Source organism: Chaetomium tenue (genome assembly GCF_020726465.1).
Source record: "Chaetomium tenue strain MPI-SDFR-AT-0079 chromosome Unknown F5144scaffold_3, whole genome shotgun sequence".
NCBI lineage: Eukaryota > Fungi > Ascomycota > Sordariomycetes > Sordariales > Chaetomiaceae > Chaetomium > Chaetomium tenue.
This window is the reverse complement of record NW_027117331.1, coordinates 2,668,598-2,691,026: the sequence shown is the minus strand read 5'-3', so window position 1 is coordinate 2,691,026 and position 22,429 is coordinate 2,668,598. Positions and strand designations below refer to the sequence as shown.

Here is a 22,429-nt window from a genome sequence, read left to right as displayed (position 1 = left end):
AGGTCGCTTAAATACCCACCTACCTAGGTACATACCTACCGAAGCCTCCGGTGCCGACAACTCCGTGTTTCTCGAGAGCGCACTATTCGGTATCGCCTGCGCCGTTCAGGCCCCTTTCCGGGACACCGCGCCCATCCGTCCCTTCGCCCGCGCAACCACATTAATGACAGTCCAGTCCGTCATTTCTGAACCATGAGGGTCAGGGGAGCTCTGCAGGCGGCAGCCGTGCTGGCCGCAGCCCTCTGGGCGACGCCCCTCGCCGCGAAGAAGAACGACCGGCCCACCTTCCACTCGAAAGAGTTCGAGAACATACCCAAGAACCTCCACTACTTTTCCGACTCGGACACCGTCCTCTTCCAAGACCAGTCTGCCAACAATGTCTACCTCTCCAGCGACCACGGCGTGAAGTGGGAGCGCGTGGATGCCGTGCCCGAAGGCAAGGCCTGGATGCTGTCTATGCATGGTTTCGACTCGAACCGCGCCTACATCCTGACCGAAGGCACCACCCACTTTCGGACCAGCGACCGGGGAAAGACATGGGAGAAGTTCAAGTCTGGCGTCCAGATGAGCTTGTTCCGCCTCGACATCCTGCGGTTTCACGCCACCGACCCCGACCGCATCCTCTTCAACGGCATGATTTGCGAAGGCTTGCTCTGCCAGGAGGTGACTCAGTATACCACCGACGGTTTCAAGACGCCTGCCAAGGAGCTGCGTAGGAATACCGACGGTTGTTGGTGGGCCAAATCCTCAGATTTGTTTACCACGGGAGCCGAGGACTTGGACAACAACCGTGTTCTTTGCGTCGTCAGGGACTCGTTTTCCCCGTACAAGCAGGACCAGCGCCTCTTGATCTCGGACAACTTCTTCCGGTCCTCGGACGACAGCAGCGACATCCAAGAGTTCGAGCCCGACCTCGACATGAACAAGCCGGTGCAGGGTGTGGTGAGCATCGCAGTGGTGAAGAAGTACTTGCTCGTGGCGACGACCTCGATGAACACGGACGAGATGGCCCTCTTTATCACTGGCGACACCAAGAAGTGGCACCGCGCCGTCTTCCCGGCGAACCACGAGGGCCACGACCACCGGGTCCTCCAGGAGGCTTACACTGCGCTGGAGAGCACCAACTACAGCATCCAGATCGACGTCATGACCACCCGGCCCTCCAATCCCATGGGCGTCATGTTCACGAGCAACTCCAACGGCACCTATTTCACCGAGAACGTTCCGCATACTAACCGCAACCAGCGGGGTCACGTCGATTTCGAGAAGGTCACCGGGATCCAGGGCGTCTTCCTCGTGAACAAGGTTGACAACTGGGAAGACGTCGCAAAGAAGGCGAACACCAAGAAGAAGGTTGTGTCGGAAATCACATTCGATGATGGCCGCACCTTCGAGCCTGTGACGGCTGGTGACAAGAGGATCCATCTCCACTCGATAACCGAGCTGAGCAACGTGGGCCCCGTTTTCTCGAGCCCCGCGCCCGGCCTGCTCATGGCGATCGGTAACAGGGGCGACTACCTCAAGAATTACTGGGATGACGGCAACCTCTACGTCTCGGATGATGCGGGCAAGACCTGGAACAAGGCGCTGGAGGGCCCGCACAAGTACGAGTTTGGTGACCAGGGTTCCATCCTCGTCGCTGTGCGGGACTCCAAGGAGGTCGAGATCAGTGAGATCAACTACTCGCTCGACCATGGACTCACCTGGACTAAGCAAGCCCTGCCCGACGGCCTCAAGATCCGGCCATACATTCTCACGACCACGCAAGAATCGGCCAGCCTCAAATTCCTCCTCATCGGCATGGTGGAGGAATCGCCGGGCTGGCGAGTCATCTCCATCGATTTCGATGGCCTCCACGAGGCCACTTGCAAAGAGGACGACATGGAGGAGTGGTTTGCTCGGGTGGACAAGGACGGAAAGCCGACTTGCCTGATGGGCCACACCCAAAGCTTCCCCCGCCGCAAGAAGAAGGCCGAGTGCTTCTTGAAGCAAGAGTTCAAACACCCCGTGTCCAAGACGGAGAACTGCGAGTGTACCGACGCAGACTACGAATGCGACTTCAACTTTGCGAGGGAGGACGGCAAGTGCGTGGCCAAGGGCCCCATCATCCCGCCGGAGGGAGTGTGCCGCGACGCTAAGCCGGACGATATCTTCAAGGGGACATCGGGATACCGCAAAATCCTCGGAAACACATGCAAGGATACCAAGGAGATGGATGACAAGTACAAAGACGTCGAGAGGAAGTGCTCCGAGATTGGTGGCGGCGGCGGTGGCAAGCCCTCGACCCCGGCGACGGATAAGATCGAGCAGACCGAGAAGGTTTTCGACGAGGACTGGGATAGGTGGGAGAAGCATTACCTGGAGCGGGGCGAGTCGAGCTCCAGTGAGGGTGAAACCATCATCATGCGCGGACGGACAAAGTCGAAGCTCGGCCCTATCTACGTGACGGAGAACCACGGCAAGGAATGGCACGTCCCGAAGTATCTCAAGGACGAAGGGATCGTGCACATCATTCCGCACCAGTACTTCAAAGACATGGTCTTTTTTCTCACGACCGGAAAGAAGATCATCTACACCACCGACCGCGGCCGCACCTACCGCAGCTTCAAAGCGCCCAACGAGCCTTCGGACGACGTGATGCCCCTGTCCTTCCACCCGGACAAGAAGAACTGGCTGATCTGGAACGGCAAGAAATGCGAGAGCTCTGACGGCTGCTATGGCGTCGCCTCTTACTCCAAGGACGGCGGTGACCACTGGCAGACGGCTGGCAGCAGCTATACCCGGCGTTGTGAGTTTACCGGCTCGCGCGCCTACAAGTATCCCGGACGCAAGGAGGAACAGATACTCTGCTTGAAGCACGAGAAGGAGAGCAAGGCCAAGGACAACCCGATGGTGCTGATCTCGACTAACGATTGGTTTGACAACGAGGAGATCCGTGAAAGGAATGTGAGGGAGTTCGCTACCATGGCCGAGTTCGTCGTCGTTGCCACCGAGAATTCGGCCAACAAGACGCTGCAAGCCAGCGCGAGTCTTGACGGGACGACTTTTGCGGACGCGCTGTTCCCCCACGGCTTCGTTGTCCCGCACCAGCATATCTACACGGTCCTCGACAGTTCGACGCACGCCGTCAACTTGTTTGTCGCTACCAGCATGGACGGGAACCTCTGCAACTACGGCAGCATTCTCAAGAGCAACTCCAACGGGACCTCGTACGTGGTCAGCGTGGGGAACGTCAACTGCGACGAAGACTCTTACGTCGACTTCGACAAGATCGCCGGCCTGGAAGGCGTTGCGATGGTGAACGTGGTCGCCAACCCCGACGCCGAGAGCAGCGCCCCCAAGAAGCTGCAGACCAAGATCACGCACAACGACGGTGCGCAGTGGGCGTACTTGTCGACGCCTCCCAACGACGACATCGGCAAGTTCTCTTGCCAGTCCAGCGGCGATGAAAAGTGCGCGCTGCACTTGCACGGCTACACGGAACGCAGGCTCCGCGGCAATACATGGTACTCGTCGGAGAGCGCCGTCGGCGTCATGGTTGCGTGGGGCAACGTCGGCGACAGCCTGGGCCCCCGCAAGGATTCGGATACCTTCATGACTACCGACGCGGGCCTCACCTGGAAGCGGGTCAAGGAGGGGCAGTGGACGTGGGCGATCGGCGACCAGGGCGGCGTCATCGTCCTCGTCCAGACCACGTCCGTGTCGCGGAAGAAGACCAAGAGCCTCGTCTACTCGCTCGACCAAGGCAAGACCTGGAAAGAGCACGAGTTTTCGTCTGACGAGGTCGAGGTGTGGGACGTGACCACGCTGCGGTCCGGCAGCTCGCGGAACTTTCTGCTCTGGGGCAAGGGCAGCAAGGGGCCCTTCACGCTGAAGCTGGACTTCTCGGGCTTCAGCGAGGACGTGTGCAAGGTCGACGACGACCCGGACAAGTCGGACTACTACCTCTGGTCGCCCAAGCACCCCATGCAGCCCGACGGCTGCCTCTTCGGCCACGTCTCGCAGTACCTGCGCAAGAAGTCGGACCGCAAGTGCTACAACGACTTTAAGCTGCAGCCGCTCTACGGCAAGGAGGACTGCAAGTGCACGCGGGAGGACTTTGAATGGTAAGCCCACCCCCCCCTACCCCTCTTCCCCCCTCTCCCCTCCCCTATCACCCACCCCCCTTAGGTACTAACCCCCCCTCCCAGCGACTACAACTACCAACTCGACCCCTTCAACCAATGCTCTCTCGTCCCGGGCCTCTCCCCCGCCGACCCCTCCGCCTGGTGCAAACAACACCCCGACGAAATCGAGTACCACGAACCCACCGGCTACCGGCGCATCCCGCTGACCACCTGTGTCGGCGGCCGCCAGCCCGACAAGGAATCCCCCGTGCACGCGTGCGCCGGCCACGAGGAGGACTTTGAGCGCAAGCACGCCGTGTCCGGCATCGCGCTGTTCTTTGCGGTCACCGTGCCGTTTGTGCTGGCCGGTGTGGCGGGTTGGTATGTCTGGCGGAATTGGAATGGCAAGTTTGGGCAGATTCGCTTGGGGGATCAGGGTGCCGCGGTGTTTGAGGCGGATCGGCCGTGGGTCAAGTACCCGGTGATTGTGCTGAGTGCGGTGGCGGCCGTGGTGGTGGCGTTGCCGGTGGTGGTGGGTGCTGTGTGGAGGAGTGTGAGCGGGTTGGTCGGGGGGAGGGGTGGTGCGGGTGGTGGTGATGGGCGTGGGAGGTGGAGTCGCTTGGGTGGTGGGGGGAGGAGGTTTACTACGCGGGATAGCTTTGCGAGGGGAGGGGATTATGCGGTGGTGGATGATGATGAGGGCGAGTTGTTGGGGGAGGATAGTGATGAGGAGGTATGAGCTGAAGGGCTTGTGGGCTTGTGAGCTTGGGGTGGTGGGTGGGTAAGGGGAGGGAGGGTTTGGGCTTGGGGGGGGGGCGGTATTCTCGCTTTCTTTTTTTTGGTGTAGGCTCTGAATATAAATGGGCGGGTGGGTGGATGGAAGGGTACGATATTGGGACTGGGTGAAGGTTGGCTGCATTGTAGTTAGCGATTGGGTTGTGTGTGTGCGAATACATGAGCGCCAAAAGATGACTACTGTGCATGTTCTTTCGTGTCTTGTCTGACCCTTCTACGATACACAGCAACTTTGGCTTGAGTACAAGGGTAACGGTTCGGGTGTATCCAAAGACCGACCGTTGAGTCGTGGACGATCAGCTCTACATCAATAAATAGCTATGTAAGACATCTTTTGAGCCGTTTGGTGTGACGGGAACGTTGGACTATCACCATATTTCGTAGAGGGCGCTTGCTGCTCGAGCCGCCCACCAGTCAAAGCCAACAACAACCTGAGCTGAGCTGAAATATGCTCGATCCCGTCACACTGCACTCGCGGTTGGATCGGCCCTCACTCAGGCGCCCGCCAATCGAGCTTAGTATTTATTCCTTGTCCCCTGCAACCCCCCCTCATCCAGCCAGTAACTCACGAGTTATGGCCCAACCGCCGACCCTACCATACATATACACTAGTTCATGCATTGAAGCGGGTGGTGCATCTGGAGATCGCGTCTCTCTTTCCTGCAAGACGCGATCTCATCACGTCACGTCACGTCTGGCAACCCACCCCTGTGTGTAGTGTGTTGGTTGTTGATGTTGTGATGCGGGAGACTTGATGGAGTATGGAGCGAGCAGTCTTACTTCGTGCTGCCGCTGTCGGACAACACGCTCCTTTGGGGGATGACGACAAACGAGCAAACTTCATCTCCCACCCCCCTCCCCCCTCCCAGCTCAACTCAGCCCCCGAAATGACGGTGACGACGACGGAGTGCAAACACCGCCGCCCTCGCCTCGCCCAGCCTACGCGGCCTCGAAGCTTCCAGTTCCCGTTCCAGTTCCACAGATCTTCCCAGTCCGGAAATCTCCGTCAACAACCCCCGTCTGGTCTGTCTGAGATCTGAAGATCCGGTTCTACACCGCCGTCTCAGAGCGAAACAGCCCCAGCCGGGAAAAAAAAAAAAAATTTAGCCCGAGGAAGAAAAAAAAACATTCCCTGCTGCCGTTTATCCTCCTCCCAACGCAGGCGTGGCAAGTTCCGTCGCACGTGTGTCTCTTTCCTCGCCTTGCAAGCCCTGTTGTGAAGAAAGAAGATTATCCAACCGAGCGATCTCTTCCCCCCACGCCGTCCCTTACCCCCCAGTGGCCCCCGCTATGCCAGGGCTCCAGGGCTCCAGGGGTCAATCCCCCTCCCCCAGCCGCAGCTGTAGCCAGCCGGCCACAGGGGATGAACACGAACCGTGCCAACCGTGCTGGCCTGACCGCGTCCCCACCCGGATCCCCCGGGGGCCCATCCCCATCGGCTGATCCGTGTGGGGCCGGACCGGAGCGAAAGAGCGGGGTGGAGTCCTCTCTCTGTTCTCTCTCTCAGTTTTCTATCGATCTGTCAGGTCAGCCTGTCGGGGCAGGGGAACGGAGCAAAAATATTGACTGGGAACTGTGGAGAGCGTTTCTTGTTCCCCGGGACTGGGGCCGGGGCCAGGACCCAGACCAGTGCCCACACTCTCGGTCTTCGGACGGAGGGGCAAGGGAGGAAGCAAGGAAAAGCAGAGCGGTCAACCGGGAGATCGGTAAATAGTCACTTAATGGTGATAGTGACAGTGACAGTTGACCATCACAGTCAGTCAGCAACTCACCGCTCCGCCGTGCCCCCCGTCTCTTCGGTTCCTCTCTCTCTCCGGATGATAGTCCCGGATGGTGGGTTTTCGTATCAACTCGACCATTGTTGTTGAGACATCTCAGGTGATCAAGAGGGCCTGCCGGGGGGGAGGAGAAACCTTCTGTTCACAAACAGACTAGACTCCAACCGTCAATGATGGGCCCCGGCCCCAAGCGCCCGATGTGACGTCGAGTGACTCGAGGTGACGCGGGGTCTCTCCAGACCACACCCACCACACTGGTTCGGTGGCCCTGCCGCGGCTACCTTCATGCGGCCATGCCAGAACATGTGCGCGCCTGCGTGGGTTGATGGCCGCCAGGAGGCCGACCTAGGCGAGGTGTGGGGAGCATTTTTCACAACGTCCTTCACACTCGTTTGGCTTGGGCATTCAAGAGGCTCGACGGAAACAAGACAATGCAGATACGAATCCAGTGAAATAGAAAGGCTTTGCAAATTTATGTCTGTCCTCCGTTTTTCTCAACGCCCATCTATGACTATTACAGTAAAAACTCCATCGTGAGATGCTAAACCTTTTTATACACAAAATCCGCCAGCCGGCACCAAAACATGATGCATTGACAAAAGAGAACCAGCCAACACCTTGCAAAAAACATCAAAACAGGCAATAAAAAAAGACATGTGGTCCAATCTCTTCTAGTCCAAGTACATTAGGGAGAAGGAGCCGATAGTAGCGATAGTTGGAAGGCGTTTACTTCGTTGCGAGAGCGAGGGAAATTGCGTGATACGGCAATGTTGTAGAGTGTCTTTGAGTGTCTTTGGGGTGCTCAGCCCCTCCGGACGCGGTTCCAGATCCGCCTCATCACCCCCTTTTCTGGGACGGTTTCGTTCCAGTGGTCAACTTCGGGGAACTTGTCGAGGCTCTCTTTGTGCGGTACGGTGTGCGTGGCTCTGTTCTCTGTAGCGAGAGACGCCATTGCGGTTGGCCGGCGGGCATGCTGTTGATAGACCGGCTTCTGCTGCCACCCATACATGTCGTCCTCGTGGGCACGAAGATCAGGCCGGGTCAGCGTCATACGCAGAGTCATCTCGCGAGACGCTGCTGGCGCCTGGACATAGAAAGGCCCCTCCGGGGTGGTCCTCCCGTACCCTCTTCCGCTGAGAGCATCTGCTGAGGCAAACCGCCCGTGGCGTGGGGCAACAGTTCGTTGCTCGACTGGCTCCGGGGTTTTGGGGGAATCGGGGTCACCCAGCGACGTCGCCTGGTCGCTGTAGAGTGACAGCTCGTCTTCGTCGTCGTGGTCGGCCAAGAATGTGTGCATATTTGACGAGGCATCGGCTGGTTTCGGCTTCGGCTGCCCGTGAAGCCCAGTGTTCTCCGCATTGACCGCCGGTGCAGCCGACAGCACGTCCGCCGATGGGAATCCGAACTCAACAGCCTCATCAAACTTCTGCGGCGAAGCCAGATAAACGCGCAACTTCAATCTCGCTTCGGGGTCCTGATAGTGGGCGGCTGCGGGGTCAAATGTCGTGATCGAAGGTTGAGCCCCATGTTTTGGCGTGATGAGAGACAAGGCACGCGACTTGCGTCTTACGTGAGTCAAGCCGTTGGAGATGCTACCCGTTGGGCTGTGGATCGGCGACGTCGGGATCATGACGTCTTTAGTGACAGGTCTGATCGACGACACGGAGCTTCGACGGCCGAACGGGGCTTTTGAGATCGACATGGTCCGGCGGAACGATGGTCGTTGTTTAGTTGTCGGCGTGCCCTCGCGTAAATTCGCATGGTAGTCGTCTAGGAAGAGGCGCAAGTCCAAGTCCTCCTCCTCGTCAAGCCACCGAAAGCTGTCGTAGAACGACTTGGGTACCTGGCCGTCGGCGGGACGATCAAGATGATTCCTAAACCCATCATGCGAGTCCATACTATGCCGAGTAGGGGAGAGTGGTGGAGTGACAGAATCGATGGTCGGGGACCGATTTCTCCACCCGGCCTGCTGGTTGAGCCTATATACGGCCTCGTCGGCCGCGTCAAAAATGACACTGGCACGATGCCGTATCGCAGGGCGGCGGGATTCTACCTCCTGTGTTGTTGCTTCTGGCTGACCAGCACACAAGGGCGACGAATCAGAAGTGGGCGAGTGAAAATCGAAGCCGGATTCGTGCTGAGATCGACCAACGAGTTCTTCCGAGGAAGTGCGGCCCTGGCGGGGATTTCTACGCTTGAAATGTGATATGTCGTCGTAATGCTGAGAGATGCCGTCGACAAGACCTGACTCTTGGGCGAAACGCAATCGTTCGAGGGTCGAGAAATACTAGGGGGGCAGGCACCGTTTAGTAAGAGGAAGAAGGTATGGTGGTTAGGAGAGGTTGTCAAGGGTGATCATTGATCTGGTTGGTCAAGGGTAGTTCACCCAGAAAGTGATAATGGCACGCTGTATGCAAGGAACGTCCCACGGGAAACGACAAGCAGGGAGAAGAACTAAAGGTCATGGCGAGCGGGACCTGTAGGGGCTAAAAGTGCTCGTGATGGGGTTGCTTGCCCCCCCCCCCCCTCCCCAGCAACAGCTCGGCTCAAGCAGGTGCATGTGCGATGGCTGCGCGTTTGAGCACACTGCTACCCACGCATGGTCTCTCTTGCCGTGACGCACCTTCGCCAGGGGATCACCACCACTTTGGTGGAGTCCGGCAGAAGAAGCAAGGCCGCATCCGCGTCTTGCACGGCTTAACGGAGTGATCTTGCAGTCCGGTTGGCGGGCATCTCGCATATCGCAACGAAGCAAAAGCAGTTGGCCCAAGCTTCCCGTCTCCCCCGCAGTCCCCCGAAGCTAGGATACCCAGGTCGGGTGTTCCTGACTTTGGGCAGGCCCGTAGCTGCACAGTTCGGGAGTCCCTTGTCGAAGCTGTGGCCCTTGCTCAGGTACGCGGCACGGTGATGGTTTCCGAGTCCCCTAGCTGCCGCGCATTTGACTGCTAGACCTTGGTGTCTCTCAAACCCACCCACCGCACCATCGACGCAAGTGCAACCATTACGGTTGCCAATGAGCAAAGTCCTCCGGAGAGCCCCCTCTCATTGGCGGTGGGCAGTGTGAATGTGAATCCGGCTGCAGGCCCCAGCACTTGCAGGACGAGCCAATAGTGAGGGTGATAGAAACGGGAGGGGCCGGGTAGTTCTGGATTTGTGTTGTTTGCTTGCGCGCCAAGCCAAAGAGAGCAGACTCTAGCTCGAGCACGCCAACGCGAACCGACAGCTCACTCATCGAGTTTCGCGGCCGTGCGTCTTGAATATGACGAAACCGAATGAGGGAAGAATAGAAAAAAATAACGGTTTCTACACACCTTTCTTTGTATTGCTAGCGGCAGAGCCTCAAATTCTTCCCGCGTCATCTGTGGGGCACCTCCGGGTTGAGTCTGTCGTTTTTGGATGCTGCCAGATCTTGAGAGGCCGTTTCGGCTGCCGTGATCTCGCCTTCTGAGCTTGTTCGCCGGTTCTCCATCATGCTGTCGCCTCCCCCAGCGCGCAAAGGTCATCGGACTCGCGGTTCGTGCGCTCTTCCCGCTGCCTGCCGAGCAAGGTGGCTGCTGGGCAATGTCGTCGAGGCTCGTATTAGTCGCAGTACAGCTTAACGAAAAGTAGTCGGCTGTGTTGTGGGATCGGAATCGATGCTCGGCCTGGGCCTCGAAAGTCTGGCCGGGCATGATGATGCTGGAGGTGTCGTCACCGAGGTCACCGGGGTCGGACGATAAACTGAAGTCGCCGCTGGATCTTGATGCCGTGGGAGAGAAGTAGAAGGAGGAGGGAAGCTGGGTGTAGTCGGTGTATGGCGCGTGTGGCGGATTGGGGGCTTGGCAGGTATCGTGAGGCCAGATGAGAGGTGAAGAGGGAGTCTGGGAGGAGGGGGTAGATGAGCTGCTGATGAGGAAAGGAAGGCTTGATGAAGCTCTCCGGGGTGTCAAGGGTTCGTCTGGTAACGGACGAGCCGATGGGGAAGCTACCCCTGCATCCATTGCTCGAATCAGCACCGGCATGTCGCCAGAGTCGCGGGCGTCAAAGGCGTCCATCACTCCACAACGAACCCCTGGAGGAGTCCATCCGGAAATAGTGTCACCACCGCGCTCTGGGGCACGACGAGAAGCCGCCAGGAAGGCCTGGTTGCTGCCCATCTCGCTAACTGGCTGCCGGCTGCGCGAGCTGCCCTGGTCTTCCTTCAAGGGTCCAGCCAGTTGGGGACGGGCCTCGCGGCGAGCCAAGACAAGAGAGCGCCAGGGACGTTGCAAGGGTCCCAGGCTCAGCCTCCGAGTGGAAGACTAGGAAGACAGGCCGTTTTTCGAAAGCGGGTCATTGACGACGAAGCGCCATGGATGAACAACCCCAAGCCCGATCTGCGGGATGCTGGGATGCTGGGATGGTGGGGAGAAAAAGAGAAGAAAAAAGTGTGAGAAAATAGTCCGAGGAAGGAACACGTTGTTGTGTTTTAGAGGTAGTATCCGTGGATTGGCATTGATATTGCCAATGGCATAGTGCTAGTCTGTTCCGATATTTCTTGGTAAAGAGGGACGAAAATTATCGGGGTAAGTGAGTTAGGTTCCTCCCATCAGCGGGAAGCCGTTACAGAACATGCAACAACCCAGGCGTGCCAGGTAACTCAGGTGCAAGTACAGGCTCGGCGGACAGCACACCCGTGGGCCTGCAGTTGTGGGCGTCCGGGGTTCGACCTCCGGTATCAGCCCCTTCCGCGTTGTGCGTGTGCTGCCGAGCTGAGGTGAACCGCGCAAAATCTGGGGAGGATCGCCACTGCCTTCGAATTGTTGGCAAAACTTGACTTGGGGCTGCAAGCACGACAGGAGTGCCTCGCAATTGCGTCCATACACGGTAGTTGGAGGCTGCGGCACGGAAGGCACAGATGGGGTGATGAGGTGGACTGAGTGGAAGCCCAGGAAAGAGCTCCCCCACCTGCACACCCACAACCGAATCCATCACCAACACAAAAATCCCCTGCGATTTATTCGTACATGAAGTATTCGTGTGTTCAACGTATGGAACGTATATGAATAATCTGTGCATGTACGATGTACACAGCAAATTTACCGTACCGTACCCCCAACCCTGCTGCACATTGGCGCCTGTCCAACATTATGCAGTTTGTCCCAAACACGATGGCGTTATGAGGCTCAGTCCGCTCTTCCTTGAACCCGCCTCTCTGAGTGGCGATTGGGTGCACAAATTCCAAGATGAACACACAGTACGGAATCTGCAGAAGCTCGCATCTAACTAACTTCCAGAACATCCGGGACGACCAGCTCCGGAGTATCGCTCTCAATTCGTATGGCTTCGTTGGACTCCTCTTCGCTTTGAGCTATTTTACACTTCTGCACTGCTGAGCTGGCAGGTGGAGTGGGATTAGGCATCTCGAAGGATCTCTGTGTCGTCAGTACGACAAAGTATTCCATAATGCTACGCTCTGGGCTTCTTCGCTTCACCGTTGGACACAGAGACGGGTCCAGATGATCCTCTCGTGGGTATGTCTTAGATCCGGCGCCTCACACGTGGCAGGCGGTCAGTCAAGCTTCCTCCCTGGTCTCGCAGCATGACTGCTGCGAGTTAACCATCTGAAACGAGCAGGCATGAACAGGCAGCGGAGAATTGTTGGTTGATGCGTCGATAAACGAGCCGTCAGACTTACCGCCCTTTCCCTTCGCCAGGCCAGAACCATCGATGAACCCCCTGGTCTGGGGTTGTTTACTTTTCAATTACGCGATAACGACGAGAAGTCTCAGGCATCGGGTTTGGACTAGGGTCAATGGCTCAGACATGCATGTTTCACGACGACACAACCGTCCCGTTGATCTATCCCGGTGCAATATCTGAGCTGACTGACAACCATTACAACTGTCAAAGATGCCGCGCAAAAAAACATGACCCATCCCCGCGGGCGTCATCTGCAAAAGAACGGCACGGCTGTTCTGCAACCCCCCAAGCTGGCTCGCTCTCTGTCCAACCTCGCGTCCATGGTCGAATTGAACGCGTTGCTTTAACCGAGAGACGCATTGAGCATGAAGCCAGCCCGTGGTTCGGTGCAACCACCCATTTAGGCGACGGACAGGGACCGAACCATACAACGTTGGCCTTCGAGAAGATCTCGCCCAAACTGCCCTACGGACATGCACCTGGTCCCAGCCGAGATCGACCATATTTACATCAGTGATATCACCCCGCCCATCCGGCGACCACGTCTCGGGAACTCGCAGTTCCAGATAGAGCTGCGCCTGTTGTCATTGGTCTCGCGGCGCGCGTTATTAGAGACAATGCAGGAACCCGTTGCAAGTGCACCACCCCAACAAGACGCAATTAAGACCGTTTCCTCAGGTCGGCACATGGCCAGGAACTGAGGAAACATGCCGAACAGACTTTGTTGCCAACTGCAAGTGTCCCGAGCGCCACGTGCAATATTGTATTTCTCAAAATCCGATCACGACATGCAGTTGACATGTAGTTGGCATGAAGTTGAGTCGGGCTGTCATCCGTTGGCCCTCGCGATCCACATGTCACCCGGGCCACACTCCGCAAACCACCTGCCGAGTCTAGCAAGAATCTGGAAGGACCTGGGGAAGACAGGGAAGGCTGAATCTCGGGTATCGTTGACGCTGGCACTGTCATCAACGCAGGTGATCTCCGAGAGATTGACATTGGCTTTGTGGGAGCCGGACAGGGTTTCCTGGTCGACGTCGAGACGGCGCCAACTTTTCAAAAGCAACTTGACGATGCACATCACGGCATGTCAACGCGGGCGTGGGTCTCAAAGCGCAACACGCCGTCCCCGAGACCGAGACGAAAAAGATCAACTCATCACTTGTGCTAAAACTGGAAACCCTCCGACTTGGTGCCACGCTTGACCAAGTTTGCTCGAGAGAGGGGGGAGGGCGCAAAACACCAAACTAGCTCAAGTCTGGCTCCTCTCTCTTGGGAAATTGCAATCTCCCCATCCCCGCCAGCTCAAATGCTCGACCAAGAAATCGCGCTTGCCTCGCTTCTCTGCCGCCTTTGGCGAAGATGAGATGCAATCAGCCCCTATACGAATACTTGGGCCGGTGTCCTTGAAAACCCGCCGGTAACCGGGTGATCCTGTCGACATGAAACACCCGATAGTACGAAATATTGAGCTTCCTTCGAGCTCCGGCTTGATCCCGATGTTTTTCGGGGCCGTGTGTGGGTCAGTCCGGCCGGGCGGGGCCGTTGCAAACCCCCGAGGCGCCGGTGTGGGGGTATATCCCCGAGCCCACCAAGTTCCGCCACAGGAAACAACCATGAAGATGGAACTGGGTGGTGGCGCACACCAAAATGGTTTGCAGGATGAGGTGGGCGCCATAATGCCACCATCCCACCTGTCATGTGGCGGCCTCGCCCTCCTCGATCCAGCCCCCTTGACTGTTAGTTATCGACAGTAAGATTGGCATCTAACCATCCTGAAGCCACTCGTTCCTCTGGTTGGTGGGGGGCAGCAGCAAACGAACCCCTTACCCTGTCGAGTAAGGCACCTCCCGCTTCCTCATCCTCTTTTCGAACTGGAACAGGGCGGTGACAGGCAAACACCTCGGATTCTATTCTTGACTTTCTCTCTCCATTCATTATTTCCCCATGTTAACGGCATGCCAGAACTCCGCTCGATGAAACATGAGAAATCTCCCAAGTATGCCGCCTACCAGACCACCAACCGCCCAACCTGACCCCACCCCCTAGTATCATGGTGCCGTATTCCCCGGCAGCGAGTCGACTGGGTCGTAGTACTCGTACACCTTGTTCTCCTTGTCACGCCCCGTGACCGCCGGAGCCGTGTACCTCGAGATACCCGTGGCGCGGTCATACGACTCGTAAGAACACGCCAGCCGCTTTCCGCCGCCCCCTGGCAGGTCGACCACGAACGACGGCATCATAAAGCCCGCAATCGACCCGCGGAGCTTGGCTTCCAGGTCGAGGATGGTCTGTAGCGGCGTACGCAGATGCTCGACGCTCTTGACCATGTCGCACTGGTAGACGTAGTACTGCCGTATCACCGAGTTAGCCAGCGCAAGCTACAACCCCCCCCTTCCCCCCTTTCCCTCTTGGGTAGACAGCCAGGACACCACTTACCGGAAAGATGTTATTATCCGCCAACCCCCTAATCAACGTCCCCATCGTCTCCACATCATCATTCACCCCCCTCAACAACACCGACTGATTCCTCACCATCACCCCCTCCTCAAACAACCGCTGCGCCGCCGCCTCCGTCACCCACGAAATCTCGCTCGGATGATTAAAATGCGTATGCCACGCCACCGCCTTGCCCGCGCGCCGCGCCCGGTCCGCCACCCTCACCAGCGCATCCGTCCACCCATCCCCCCCACCACCACCACTACGATCCAGCACCCGCCCCGGCGCCACCGCCAGGCCCTTGGACGCGAAGCGGAACCGCCGGATGTGGGGGATCGCGATCAGCCGCTCCCCCAAGTGCTCCAGCTGCTCGGCCTGCAGGTAGTAGGCGTCGCCGCCGGAGACGACAATGTCTTGCAGCTGGGGTTGGCTGGCGATGTAGGCGAGCGCTTCGTCCCACCGGCGGCGGCCGGGCTTGAGCGAGGCTTTGGAGACGAGCGCGGTGTCGGCGCCCACGGCGTAGGAGCGCGTGCAGAAGGTGCAGTAGGTCGGGCAGACGGAGGTGGCTGGTTGGGGGTGAGGTGTTAGTTAGTTGATGGGAAGGTGGGGGGTGTCTTTTTCCTTCACTTTTCGGGGGATGAGGGGGGGGGGGGGGGGGGCGGACTTACGGAGGAAGAGGGCCTTGTCTGGGTACCGGTGGACGAGGCCTTTGACGGGCGAGTCGGCCTCCTCGTGCAGGGAGTCGAGCGTCAGCTTGGGGTGGTCGGGGATCATGCGCGACTTGAGCGGGAGGAACTGGCGGGCGATCGGGTCGTGCCGCGGGTTGTGCCAGTTGATTCGGCTGAGGATGTACGGGCTGTTCAGGTCAGTGGTGTGTTGCTTTCTTTGTTTGGTCTTGCAGGGGGTGTTGTTTGGCGGGGGTGGCTTGGTGGGTTGGGTCACTCACGTCATCCGGACGGCCATGGTGGCGTGCGTGATGCCCTCGAAGACATCCTGGATGAACTCGTCGCGGGTTTGCATCCGTGTGCCGGACTTGTCGTACGGCACTTCTTCGGGGAGAGTGGTCTCCAAGAACTTGAAGAGCTGCGGTTTCGTTTCGACCATATTTCTTGTCTAGCGATATGCGTTAGAAACGGCCTCGTCATCTTGCACCGGGTCCACCAGCCAGACTTACACTCCAGCTGTGAGAGAGGAACTCTTTGGCCGAGATATTCCCCCACAACGGCACCTTGCGCCAGAACTCGTCGCGGTTTTGCGGGTAGGCCGACACTACCGGCCGCACCGGCGGAGGGGCTGGCCCGCGAACGGGGATCGAGCTGAAGGTTGGGGGTGGGAGGGTGTGGGTGCTGTTGTTGAGCGTCGGGCTGATGTCAGCAAGCTGGGCTTGGAGCCGTGGGATTGATCCAACCGATCGTGCCGAGATCAGCTTGGTGGTTGTTATCTTTGGGCCGTGGCCGAGGATCCCCCGTGGGGGGAGCGTAGTGAGCAGCATTGTTGGTTGTGTTGTTGGTTGTGAGGAATGCAGGTGAGTGATAGAGCGTGGTCTTCCCTGGCCTATTAATAGTTCCTCGTCGTCTTTCTGAGGAGGCGACCAGTTTAATACTCTGGGTCCGCCTAGTGTTCACTCCTGCCCGCCTGAGAACAACTGAGCTGAACAATTGAATTGAACAACCCCCGGGCGACCCCCTTATACCTTGTTGGGATCAACCGATGAGCCGTTCCCTCTTCTACCCGGCCGTTCTCAACCCAACCCAGCGTGCTGCGTCGACAAGCGGGCTGTGGCAACAAACGCCGTGGCAGTGAAGAAGGCAACAGGTACCACAATGTACTTGTCCTCCCCCTGCTGCATCTGCTTTGCAGCTGGTCCTAGCAAGGCCGTTGCGCAACCGCCGTTCAGGGGTCCACCACAGTTGCAGTTTGATCCGTGTGGATTGTTCTCGGGCGAAGCCCCCCCGGGTCAGCAACAAACTCTCGGAGCTCACCGAGTCGTCGGGCAGTCTGTCGGGTCCGAGTTGGATTGGCCTCCTGTTACTGCGGCTTACACAGTAGTCCGCTCTCTTTGTTTTGCTCGGCCCGATGGACACGACACCGCCAGCGGCTCGAGGGTGAATAGCAGCAGGGCTTGTCAACCACAGTTGCTGTTGGTGGTGATGCTCGACAGCCGCAGCTCTTCGGGATGTCCTGATCCCGCTTTTGGCCTCCGGCTCTTCCGTGCTTGTCCACGCCAACCAACTGATGACTGATGACTGTTGAAAAGGGTAGGCGAGGTACCAAGGCGCAGATGTTCCGGTGTTTAGCACAGCCTGGCCGTGTTTCACACTCTTTCTCGTTTCCAAATGAACCCGGAAGGTGGTGTTGGCCGCTATTGATGGTCCAAGGATCTAAGGGTTTAAGGTTGTCTGCCGACATGGTCAGTTCTCCTGTGGCTGAGGCAACGCCGTTTGACTTGAGAGGAGGATGTTGGTTGTTGGTTAACTTCGGGGAAACCCAGATTCTTTAGATATTCCAGGAAGCAAGCAGGGCGAACTTTCTTAATAAACAAGCCACTCACTTATACTGTCGTCAAGTCCCGTGTTTCTTCCGGGGCGTTTCTTGAGTTGACTCTATCACGATACCAAGTCCACGTGAGGGGGCACGTTATGACAGAGGGTTGGGGGCGCCTCTTTCTTCGGAGACCCGAGACCCTTGCTGTTATAAGCCAGCACCGCCATGGCGACTACTCTTCGGCCGGGGACTAGCGCGGGCAGCGACAGGAGGGACCAAAAGCCAGCATAAGATCGAGTGAGTGCGGAAAAGATCTCCACTCGCATGCGAGCGAAGGGACGAGCCGGGAAAAGAAAGGCCAAAAGAAAAAAAAAGTGATAACTGACCAGGAGATATCACCCGAGAGAAGCCTCACGCCGGCGGATCCGGCCAGCAGCAACCGCAGCAGCAACCAAAACGGCACCCTAGAAACGCCACCAGCATCATCCGGACCAGGAACCGGGGACCCGGAAGCAAAAGCTACAGCTACATCCAGCTGCAAGGAGCTGCAGCCGACCAGCAGCATGACACAACAGCAAGCGGCGGCCCGCCATCACCCCGCCCTAATTATACATGCACAACAACAGCGGCATCATCATCATCATCAACATCAGCAAGTACACTCACCACACCCCCTACCCCTCCCCTTCCCGTTCGACTCGGCACCCCCCTCCAAGGAACGTCCCGAACCCCCGAACTCACCTCACCCTGCCAACAACAACAATAACCAACAACCTACGGCCTTCCCAATGCCGTCGGACTGTTGCCCCACCTCTACTAGCATCGCACCCGTTCTTCCTCTCACATACTACCAGAAACAAAGGGAAAGGGGGGTGTAGGGAGAAAGGTGGAGGGGAGAGGGAAAGGGGGTGTGTGGTGAATGTGAGTGGGTTTGTGGCGCTGGCGTGGTGTAGGAAATCATGCGCAGGTTATGGGCTGTATGGAGGTTGCGGGGCCTGCATGAGAACGCTTTTGCTTTGTGTTGTTTTGCATTGCTTTCGTTCGGTTAGGCCTTGGCTTGCTAGCACTGCTACGCTTCTTACTGTGTACGAGTCAGGGAGTGGGTTTGGTGTGGGTGTTGATGATCCCCGGCTAACGAACCCGGGCGTGGTGATAGCTGCGTCGACGATGGCGTTGGGTGTGGTGGGTTGGTGGTTTGATAGGGAAAGGGACCTCGCGAACGGCTGCGTCACCCTAGGGGCGCCCCTAGGCGGCATCTTCCTCTTGCTGGTGCTGCAGATCCTCTTTGACAAGTACCCCTGGAAGACGAACTAGTGTACCGCACTCGTGCTGGCGGTTATCATGGCCGTCTTTCTACTGCTAAGCGTTTTGCTAGTCGAGACGAACCCGCCTGCCCCTCACCCTCCAGCTTAGGGGGTAGGCAAGGATGGCTCGGCTCAGACTCGGGCGCGGAGCCCCTCCGGTAAAAGATATCCCACATGCTGCGATCGGCCAAGTTCCGGCTTCTGGCCATGCCCTGTTTGGTGAGTGCTCTCCCATCTCTCCCGGATCTTCCGCGGTTGTTTCCTTATCTTGTGTCCTGTCTTGTCCAACCCAACCCCTGAACCACGGCAGACGAACTGGCGCTCTTCACCCAATGGGTATCTATCCCCGGGTGTGCCGTCGCGGCCAGCGTCGGTGACAGTTTTGCTTGATAATGTCGTACAACCTGTAAGTGCCTCCCCCTAACCCAAGTTGGGTCTGGCGTGTAAGTGGGAGAAAGCAAGTTCGGCGCTAACTACATGTATGTATGTTCGTCCCGCCAGTGGCGCTGTGTTGGGCAGGATTCTGCCCCCCTAGCTCCCCGATCGGCTGCCCGGCCCCCCTCAACGCCACCGCCATGAACATGTTCATCCTGTTTTCTATCTTGGCGGCATGGCTACCCCTCGGGGCCTCGTCGAGAGAAGCCCTGTTTGGTGGTAGTGCTTATGGGAATCGATAGAGGAGGTTTTGTCCCTTTGGGCGGTAGGCAAGGGGGTGTCTCCTCAACAAGATGGGGACCGGACGGGCGGCATGCTGACATCTGGCATGCGGCCGCAGTCTCGTGCATCAATGCGCTATTCAGGCCCGAGAACGCCAGGACTTGGCTGGGTTCTGTGTACAGCATCGCCTCGGTTGAGCAAGTTCCCCTGGGAGTTCACACCCCCCCCCCCCCCCCGGTCCCGGAGATGACATGTATCTGATCTGTCAAAGATGCACTCCCACTTAGACTCGCCCAAACAGGCCTCTGATCGGAGATCCGGTCTCGGCAATCACCCATTCCCCGGCACAAATCCAACGGCCTCCTGCCCTTTCTCGCTGTCGTCCTCTTCTCCGCGATGATCAGCGCGGCTGCGCTTCGGTGACTGTTTCACGGCCGGCGGTGGATCTTCAAGGGCTCGGGTTTGAGACCGAGACTGTTTATTGGCTGCTGATACTGGGCATGCATGCTTGGAGGTGAGACAGCAGAGCACGACATGCCGTGCTAGCCCGGGAAGAAGTGTATGCCCCGCGGAGGGCAGGAAATGGGAGCTTGGCCGCCGCCGGAGGGGTTGAAGTTACCAGAAGGAATAGTTACGTACGTTGCACAAGCAAACAATGATTCCTTGTGGCCCCCGGCTACAGGGCAGGGCGGTGATCCGTGTAACCTCTTGCTCGTGTAACCCAGGAGGTTACACGGCAGGCCCAACTCCTCGGTTGGTGGGCTTGATAGATGGATGTTTGGGTACACGGCAGTCTGCCATCGAGATTCCGCCGCCTTATTGTGCCCCACACAACCACCTCGTTGACGCGAATACGATACATCGTCTTTTTTCTTTTCTTGTCCTTCTGGATTGGATGGGTGGATGTCACCAGACCAAGAATTTCGAGGGTTCTTCAGCTTCAGGGGTAGACATGCAGCATGCGCCGAGGCCCGCCCTAGCGAAGCGGCCGCATTGCCAGTTCATCATTCTGCAAGCCTGTTCGTACTCAGGCCTATACCATTGGATATGTTGACGAACTTATGTTCGGAACGGCGGGGGATGATTCAGATTTGAAAGTTGGTTGCCGAAATAGCTGGGGTACATACATGAATCCATGGAGATGATCTTGTACGACATCAGGAGATTCGCTCCGACGAAGACGGGGGAGGTCGAGGGGGGAGGGAGTTGGCAGTGTGTGTCTCTGTCGCCCAGCAGCTTGTACAGTGTCATCCAGAACGAGTTAGTTTCACCATCTGCACATGATGAAGCAAGGGAAGCGCGGCAATCGCCCCATAACCAGTGTCAACCCAATCTTGGTCGCGGCACCGTCTCCCGAAGGGACTCGGTATTCGGTCAAGGGATGTTACCCAGGGGCTGCATTAGCGTGGCTCTCGGTGACTTTACGTCCTTCTCCGTTCCCGTGTTATGTGCAGCACAGTGTCAAGTCCCCTTTTCCCCTTTTCCCGCGGGCCGTACCGTACCTAGTCCGCGTATGAGGTATGAGACATGCCTTGTTGGCACTGTGACGGAAGCTGTTGACGGCCACAGCAGGAGATTGCTGCTGCTGTGATATATGACTATCTATCTAGCATTAGACTGGTGGACTGTGTAGTGTAAGTGCAGTGACCCCTCTTCTCTTTCTGTTGGCCGCTAACGGCTAGCATCAAAGAGTTCGGGCTGTCAGTTGGGAGCGGATAGGCCAACACCACCGTACCGGGATGCGGTAAGAAGCTCAAAGCGTGTTGGAAGTGACGGAGGCTGCAGAATCGGACGATCCTGGAGCATCAGCACGCACCCATGGCTGCAGCCGAGGGTGATCTGGGGAATCGCTGCATCTCCAACACGACTTAGGGTCACCACGGAGCGGGGGATCGATAGTTGCAGACGTATATCGGCATGCGTGCCGATCATAGTTCCTTTTCCAGCCCACAAATCCTTCGAGTTGGTTGGGCGAGGAGACCGGGCAGCTCTGAGTGGGCTTGTTTTCTGCATATGCATGCATGTAGGTTGTGAGGCTGGACTGGGACGGGAATGGACAGATCGGGAAGGGCAAAGAAACGACAATGCGGACCTCGGACTTGGAAAGCCACGGTTGTTTTCGCCATCTGGAGGAAAAGAGGCACAGTTCATCTGTAAGAGCGGGAGGCGGTGAGCAGAAAACTCTGCAGCGAGGTGGGACACGGGAGGAGCTAGTCAAGGGAAAAGCAACACTCGAGATCTAATCTATGAGCTCGTCCTTGCGCTTGAGGGGAGAAGAAAGGTCACCGTGCTATGATACTCCATGGCACCCCCACGCCCTCCATCCCTCAGACAATTAGCCCTGTGGGGACTGATTAGTATGGCATTAGTGTTGTATTCATAACCCGGCTTGCCATGAACTTGTCACCTTGAACATGACCAATAGCTCTCAGCTTACGAGTACGCATACGAAGAAAGCGTTGGCGATCGTCTCCAGAGGCGGAATTTCGGCTCGACAGCCCAGCACAACGGCCCAACACAGTAGCCTGACACAGCAGCCCAACGCGTCCGAAATGACTCGGGCAGGGGCTGTTGATGGTGCCATAAGAATCATGCAGCTCCGTCTAAAACCGGAAAAGGGGCATGGCGGAACCTTTGGAGAGTCACTCCACCTCGGCAGCAGCGGCCGGCAGAAACAAATAGCAGGCGATCACTAACGAGGTGAGCCCAGCCTCCAGCCGTAGGCAGAAGCAAGAGGACGAGCTGAGCTCCAGTTGCCGGCATCTCTTATCAGCTCCTTTCCGGTCCTCCGGACTCGAGTCTCTCTCCCCCGGAGCTTCCGCTCTCCCGGCCACGTTTTCATTCTGCCTCTTCGCCTCTTGATCACTTGCACGTGAGGTGCATGATCGAGTAATAACCGGGGACAAAATGCTTTCTTGAGTCAAAATTAGTTTAAATTGACAGCTGCGTACAATGAACGCATCTAAAGAGGCCAGGGTGCCGTCCCTGATAATCCAGCTATCCACTCCAAAAATGGTGGACGGCTTCCCTTTTTGGCAAACTCTCAGCAGCATAGATGCGTATATGCTAATCTTACTGCGGGCCATCAAAGATGGCTCAAGCGCAAAGCTGTCTGGCCGGTATAGGAGCGGTCCAACTGGGTTGAACTGCGGCCTGCCTTGATTCTTGTACCACGGGCTCTGCCGTCCCGCGTTTTCCTCACTAG

General features: G+C 57.6%; 4 protein-coding genes across 4 annotated transcripts; 2 read left to right on the top strand and 2 right to left on the bottom strand.

The window, feature by feature from the left end:
- Positions 1-46: 46 nt before the first annotated feature.
- On the top strand, positions 47-4,900 carry F5144DRAFT_187491 (vacuolar protein sorting/targeting protein 10). Its single transcript, XM_066782790.1, has 2 exons — positions 47-4,106; positions 4,191-4,900. The coding sequence occupies exons 1-2, from the start codon at positions 193-195 to the stop codon at positions 4,843-4,845; spliced, it is 4,569 nt and encodes a 1,522-aa protein (XP_066644915.1). The 5' UTR covers positions 47-192; the 3' UTR covers positions 4,846-4,900.
- Positions 4,901-7,046: 2,146 nt separating this feature from the next.
- F5144DRAFT_187820 (uncharacterized protein) lies at positions 7,047-11,037 on the bottom strand. Its single transcript, XM_066782792.1, has 2 exons — positions 9,991-11,037; positions 7,047-8,966 (listed from the first exon to the last, which is right to left on the bottom strand). Exons 1-2 carry the CDS (start codon positions 10,813-10,815, stop codon positions 7,482-7,484), a joined length of 2,310 nt encoding a protein of 769 aa, XP_066644914.1. The 5' UTR covers positions 10,816-11,037; the 3' UTR covers positions 7,047-7,481.
- A 3,167-nt stretch (positions 11,038-14,204) lies between these two features.
- F5144DRAFT_187441 (uncharacterized protein) lies at positions 14,205-16,436 on the bottom strand. Its single transcript, XM_066782789.1, has 5 exons — positions 15,954-16,436; positions 15,726-15,892; positions 15,448-15,635; positions 14,780-15,345; positions 14,205-14,691 (listed from the first exon to the last, which is right to left on the bottom strand). The coding sequence occupies exons 1-5, from the start codon at positions 16,269-16,271 to the stop codon at positions 14,392-14,394; spliced, it is 1,539 nt and encodes a 512-aa protein (XP_066644913.1). The 5' UTR covers positions 16,272-16,436; the 3' UTR covers positions 14,205-14,391.
- Positions 16,437-17,393: 957 nt separating this feature from the next.
- On the top strand, positions 17,394-18,704 carry F5144DRAFT_187669 (uncharacterized protein). The gene is made up of 2 exons (XM_066782791.1): positions 17,394-17,560; positions 17,673-18,704. Exon 2 carries the CDS (start codon positions 17,876-17,878, stop codon positions 18,575-18,577), a length of 702 nt encoding a protein of 233 aa, XP_066644912.1. The 5' UTR covers positions 17,394-17,560; positions 17,673-17,875; the 3' UTR covers positions 18,578-18,704.
- The last annotated feature ends 3,725 nt before the right edge of the window (positions 18,705-22,429 follow it).

Excerpts from the sequence above, each read along its gene's own strand:
- F5144DRAFT_187820 (XM_066782792.1), bottom strand. The coding sequence starts at position 10,815 with ATGGGCAGCAACCAGGCCTTCCTGGCGGCTTCTCGTCGTGCCCCAGAG. Across the intron at positions 8,967-9,990 it reads CGCTAGCAATACAAAGAAAG|TATTTCTCGACCCTCGAACG; the intron begins GTGTGTAGAAAC and ends CTGCCCCCCTAG.
- F5144DRAFT_187441 (XM_066782789.1), bottom strand. The coding sequence starts at position 16,271 with ATGCTGCTCACTACGCTCCCCCCACGGGGGATCCTCGGCCACGGCCCA. Across the intron at positions 15,636-15,725 it reads ACCATGGCCGTCCGGATGAC|CCCGTACATCCTCAGCCGAA; the intron begins GTGAGTGACCCA and ends TGACCTGAACAG. Across the intron at positions 14,692-14,779 it reads CGGATAATAACATCTTTCCG|TACTACGTCTACCAGTGCGA; the intron begins GTAAGTGGTGTC and ends GTGATACGGCAG.
- F5144DRAFT_187669 (XM_066782791.1), top strand. The coding sequence starts at position 17,876 with ATGCACAACAACAGCGGCATCATCATCATCATCAACATCAGCAAGTAC.
- F5144DRAFT_187491 (XM_066782790.1), top strand. The coding sequence starts at position 193 with ATGAGGGTCAGGGGAGCTCTGCAGGCGGCAGCCGTGCTGGCCGCAGCC. Across the intron at positions 4,107-4,190 it reads ACGCGGGAGGACTTTGAATG|CGACTACAACTACCAACTCG; the intron begins GTAAGCCCACCC and ends CCCCCCTCCCAG.